The 6000-nt window shown below is 40.4% G+C and overlaps 1 protein-coding gene across 3 annotated transcripts in view; it reads left to right on the top strand.

Moving 5' to 3' along the window:
- Positions 1 to 6000, top strand: part of TBC1D4 (TBC1 domain family member 4) — a 207416-nt gene that overhangs the window by 124430 nt on the left and 76986 nt on the right. For all 3 annotated transcript variants that reach the window (XM_025364716.1, XM_025364714.1, XM_025364713.1), the window contains exons 2-3: positions 2019 to 2600; positions 4778 to 4867. In XM_025364716.1, the coding sequence (XP_025220501.1) occupies positions 2019 to 2600; positions 4778 to 4867 (672 nt within the window). The remainder of the gene's footprint in view (positions 1 to 2018; positions 2601 to 4777; positions 4868 to 6000) is intronic.

Genomic DNA, 6000 nt, shown 5'->3' with positions numbered 1-6000 from the left:
TTTTTTTTTTTTTTTTTTTTTTGAGACGGAGTCTCACTCTGTTGCCCAGGCTGGAGTGCAGTGGCCGGATCTCAGCTCACTGCAAGCTCCGCCTCCCGGGTTCCCGCCATTCTCCGGCCTCAGCCTCCCCAGTAGCTGGGACTACAGGCGCCGCCACCACGCCCGGCTAGTTTTTGGTATTTTTTAGTAGAGACGGGGTTTCACCGTGTTCGCCAGGATGGTCTCGATCTCCTGACCTCGTGATCCACCCGTCTCGTCCTCCCAAAGTGCTGGGATTACAGGCTTGAGCCACCGCGCCCCGCCTAGTCTGGCACCTTTTAAAGTCTGATAAGAAACATTTACAATCTATTCTTTGTGAAGCCTGCTACCTGGAGGCTTCTACATAATAAAAACCTTGGTTTTCACATCCCCTTAACGTAGCCCAGACACCACTCCCTTCTATTGAGTCTAGCTCTTTAGATAAACTCTTACAACCAATTGCCAATCAGGAAATTTTTGAATCCACACCCCCCATACACACCCCCCTACCCCACCCCTTTGAGTTCTCCTGCGTTTGTGGATCAAACCAATGTACATGTTACATATATTCATTGATGTCTTATGTCTCCCTAACATGTAGAAAACCAAGCTATAGCCCAACTACCTTGGGCACATGTTCTCAGAATCTCCTGAGGCTGTGTCATGGTCATGCCCTTAACCTTGGCAAAATAAACTTCTAAACTGATTGAGACCTGTCTCAGATACTTTTTGGTTTATAGAATGTACCACATTTTATTTATCTCTTCACTTGCTGATGGACATTTGGATTGTTTTCAGTTTTGGAGTTGTGAACGCAGAAAATCTGAGACAGGTCTCAGTTAATTTAGAAAGTGTATTTTGCCAAGGTTGAGGATGCGCACCCATGACACAGCCCCCAGGAAGTCCTGATCACATGTCCCCAAGGTGGTGAGGGCACAGCTTGGTTTTATACACTTGAGAGAGACATGAGATATCAATATATGTAAGAAGTACATTGGATCTGTCTGGAAAGGCGGGAGAACTTGAAGCAAAGGCAGGAAGACTCAAAACAGGGAGGGAGTTTTTAGGTCATAGATTGGTGCTATACAAATGGTTACATTCTTCTGAGTTTCTGATTAACCTTTCCAAAGGAGGCAATCAGATATGCATCTATCTCAGTGAGCAGAAGGGTGACTTTGAATAGATGGGAGGTAGGTTTGCCCTAAGCAATTTTCATCTTGAGTTTTCCTTAGTGATTTTGGGGGCCTAAGATATTATCCTTTCACTGGGTATTGGGACAAAAGTGCCTTTGAATATTTGTTTGAAGGCTGTCGTGTGGACATGTTTTCCAGTGTTTTAATCTCTGGGAGTGGAATGGCTAGGTAATGAAGTAGGTCTGTATTCAACTCCTAAAAAACTGCCAAACCATATTCTAGAGTGGTGTGTCATTTTATATGTCTGTTTATAATGTAATTAGAGTTCCAGGTGCTCCCACGTCCTTGCTGGCAGCCTTCTTTTTATCTTAGCCATTTTAAGAGGTATATAGTGGTATCTTATTGTGGTTTTAATTTGCATTTTCTCTGATAGTTAATGCTGATGAGGGATGTCTAGGTTTTAATCTCCTCATCATCAAGAAAGGTTATTTTATCCTGATGGTTGGAACTTTGGTTCCTTTCAGCTGAGGCACAAAATAACTTTTAAAAACAATCAAAAGACATATTATGACATAATAAGTTGACAGTGGCTTATATAGTTTAATGGTTTTGTTTCTGGGAGACTCACTTGAAGTGGGAAAATATAATCCTGCTCTTCAATTTCAATTAATTTTCATTACATTTTGATTTTACGTTAAAGTCATTTATGTCAAATAGTATAAGTGTATGCTCTGTCTTGTGTAGTGTCTATTACTTTATATATTATTTAGGATAAAAATACATTCCATGTGATAATAATTGGGCTAGGTAAATGTAAATTGTCTCAAAACATTCAACTAGAATCAGGGTTTTAATTTTTTCCCCCAGGTTCCTGATGTTATTAGCAGCATAAGGCAATTATCTAAAGCCGCCATGAAAGAGGATGCCAAACCCAGCAAAGATAATGAGGACGCCTTTTACAACTCTCAGAAGTTCGAAGTCTTGTACTGTGGAAAGGTGACCGTGACCCACAAGAAAGCCCCCTCAAGCCTCATCGATGACTGCATGGAGAAGTTCAGCCTGCACGAACAGCAGCGCCTGAAGATCCAAGGCGAGCAGCGCAGTGTGGACCCGGGAGAGGACCTGGCTGACTTGGAGGTGGTGGTGCCTGGGTCCCCCGGAGACTGCCTGCCGGAGGAGGCGGACGGCACCGACACCCACCTTGGCTTACCTGCCGCGGCCAGCCAGACTGCCCTGAGCAGCTCTCGGGTCTGCTTCCCTGAGCGGATTTTGGAAGATTCTGGCTTTGATGAGCAGCAGGAGTTTCGGTCTCGGTGCAGCAGTGTCACTGGAGTGCAAAGGAGAGTTCACGAGGGCAGCCAGAAATCCCAGCCACGACGGAGACACGCGAGCGCGCCCAGTCACGTCCAGCCCTCGGACTCGGAGAAGAACAGGACCATGCTCTTCCAGGTACGCCTGGCTGGGCGCTGTCTGCCCTTGCCCCAGAAGGTGCCAGACGGAAGCAGCTGGGCATCCAGTTCCTCCCAGCTCCACCTCTGTACAACGAATAATCTAACTTTTATTTGTTTTCCCATTCAAAGCAGATAAGGCAGGTGGAGGAAGAGTGCACAGCAAAGTAGGGAAGGGGCGAGAGGCAGACGTGGAGTGTGGAGTGTAAGAAGTAAGACAGTAGGAAAGGAGGAGGAGGAAGCAATTCATGGAGCGTCCTGGACACCTGGTAGAGAGAATAAGAATCTATCACCAGTATTTGCCTTGGGGTGATTCTCGAATAAATGCGTAAAAAAATTTTTGTAGGTAGGGCGCAGGGGCTCACGCCTGTAATTCCGGCACTTTGGGAGGCCGAGGTGGGCTGATTACTTGAGGTCAGGAGTTCCAGACCAGCCTGGCCAACATGGCAAAATCCCGTCTCTATTAAAAAAATAGAAAAATTAGCCGGGCGTGGTGAGGGTGCGCCTGTAGTCCCAGCTAATCAGGTGCTGAGGCGGGAGAATTGCTTGAACTGGGGAGTCGGAGGTTGCAATGAGCTGAGATCGACCCCTGCACTCGAGCCTGGGCAACAGAGCGAGACTCCGTCTTAACAACAACAAAATTGTGGAAAGTCAATCTTTAAAGATATGAATCTGAGAGAGTGCGATTTAACATGGAGAAACAAGGGCATTTTTTTCTAGAGAAGAAAAAACTCCAAAGACTCGTATAGGTATTTTGAGTTGAGAACACACCAATTTATGCTGTCACACCAAAAGAGGTTAACGAAACACCATTGACCTAAAAATGTACTGAATTGGATACTAAAATAATTTGATGCAAGCTGTAGTATTGGTATATAAGGTAATTCTTAATTCTAAACATTTTTGAATGTTGTACAGGATATAGAAGGTGTCAGGTTCCACTTAAAATAACTTAATTCATAACAATACCCTGTAGAGAGTCTTTAATCCTCAGCTTGTAAGATTTGAGTTTCCTTGGGCAAAAAAAAAAAAAAAAAAAGGACTGATTATCTTTTTTAAACTTATTTTAAAGATTTCCTGAAAAGGAAATTCCGGAGTATTTTGGTAAACAGTACCAGTGTGTAATATCAGAAGTTTGCTTTATCAGAGGCTCATGAGGCTTTTTTCCACAAATGATAATATTTTATTATAGAAAAAACATCCCAAACGCAGGATTTCTTAAACACTGATAGGCGAACAAGTACAGCTTCCAAAGTAAATTCAAAGTAAAGAGGCAACACTTACAAACATTTCGCCTTAAGGAGAAAAGGTGATGTTCTCCTGCAGAAGTGATCCCATACAGAACACAAATGTGGCTCCATATCCGTGAAGGCATCAGATTTCCTTTCTGAGCTCAGTATGCCCATTTCAACAACTGAAAATGATGGCAAGAAGTGGCATTGATTATATTACTACTTGATTTAAAAAAATCACACCCCTGATTAAAAACAAAATTAAGAGACAGGGTCTTGCTCTGTCATCCAAGCTGGAGTGCGTTGGTGTAATCACAGCTCACTACAGCCTTGACCTCTGGAAGTTCATATTTTGTGTTTTTCGTTGGTGGTGGTTTTGTTTTTAATGAACTCAAGGTGTGTAATTAAAGACTCTCTAGTCTTCGGTGATGTGTTAACTGAATTTCCCCTTTTCTTGGGGCTATCAGATTTGTTCTTTTTTTAGCTAGTCACAGTTCTTGTTGTTAATTTTTCTGAACGGTTTATTTTCAAAAATTTTAATTCATTAGCCCAATTACAGATATATCCTTTTGCTGACCATTTGGGAGAAAGTATGATTATAACTTATTTTTTAAAATTACTATTTTTAGAAATCATGAAGTGAGGAAAGGTTGCACATTTTTAAAAAAGACAGTTGTTTCTAATCTGAAAAATACTTGTTTGTATCTTATAATAATTGAAGACTAACTTAATTTTCATACTTTTTTTGACAGGGGAAAGAAACATTTTTGAGGCAGCTGATATTTGGGGTTAAAAATATTGGTTGGATTAGATGTTTAAGTACATATGAAATAGATATATCTGGGATATTGCATTTGAATCTATATTATTAGTTTAATATTTGATTATAAAGTAAGATGTTAGATCCTTATGAACTGAAATTAATTGGAATGCTTTTATTTTTAAGGTTGGGCGATTTGAGATTAACCTTATCAGTCCAGACACTAAATCAGTTGTGCTAGAAAAGAATTTTAAAGATATCTCCTCTTGTTCTCAGGTATGTATCAAAGTATATCATCATATGTGAAGAGACCAATTCAGTCTTGTTTCAAAATTAACAATAAAATAACTGGGCTTGACCCCTTCAAATTTTAATTTTTTTTTGAAATTTAAATTTTTATTCTTAAAGGGAATTTGTCTTAAACTAAGGGCTCCTGGGTTTTTGTCTATGGCAGTGTCAAAATCCTGCCCAGGTCCCTTGGTGTCTGTCCTAACAGTTTGTCCTCATTTTAGTCAACTCTTTCTTACTGTAATGCCACTTCATCAAATCTCTTCCAGTGATGGAATTTTTGTGGTGGTGAGTTCTTTTGAAAATACCTGCACAGTTAGTTCCTTGGAATGCTGGCCTGTGGGACTTGTAGGTATAACTGAGTCATGCTTGCTCTTTATACCATAGTAGGTAGTAAAAGGAGAATGAGGGTTTCAGCTTATTTTAATGTGAATACTAAATTTTGAAAATATTTTTGTAGTTTTGTTCTTTTATTTATTTTTAATTCACAAACTGTGTATTTAAATGTTTTTAAAATAATCAATATAGCCAAATATGTACAAGATTATATTAGACATTGAAGAGATTACAAGATTAAAAAGAACTTTTGAGGATGTCAGATGGAAGGAGGATCTAAATCTAAATGTAGGGAGATTTAAAAATGCACCTCTAAGGAGGTTCCTGGAATTGAGAATTCACTTCTTTTCTGCCTAGTGACTTAACTTACCTTCCAGGAGTTGGATCTTGCCAAGGTCCTTATTTAGATTTTAATGTCACTTCTTCTCTGCTTAGTGACTTGCCTTTAAGGAGCTGGATCTTGCCAAGGTCCTTACTTATATTTTAATGTTGAAAAATCATGCCGGCCTATCTTGTTTTCTTTATTTACTATCTTTTTAAAAATAATTTGAAGTTAGCATTGCTATAGGTATGATATTCAGACATTCTTCCCTTTGAAGATAACAAGACAGTTTTTGTACATTTATTTATTTATTTATCTATCTGGAGACAGGGTCTTCCTCTGTCATCCAGGCTGGATTGCAGTGGCGTGATCATGGCTCATTACAGCCTTGACCTTTCCAGCTCGAGCAATCCTCCCACCTCAGCCTCTCCAGTAGCTGGGACCACAGGCATGTGCCACCATG

This window comes from Theropithecus gelada, chromosome 17 (genome assembly GCF_003255815.1).
Source record: "Theropithecus gelada isolate Dixy chromosome 17, Tgel_1.0, whole genome shotgun sequence".
NCBI lineage: Eukaryota > Metazoa > Chordata > Mammalia > Primates > Cercopithecidae > Theropithecus > Theropithecus gelada.
The sequence above is the reverse complement of the archived record's forward strand: the minus strand, read 5'-3'. Positions and strand labels throughout refer to the sequence as shown.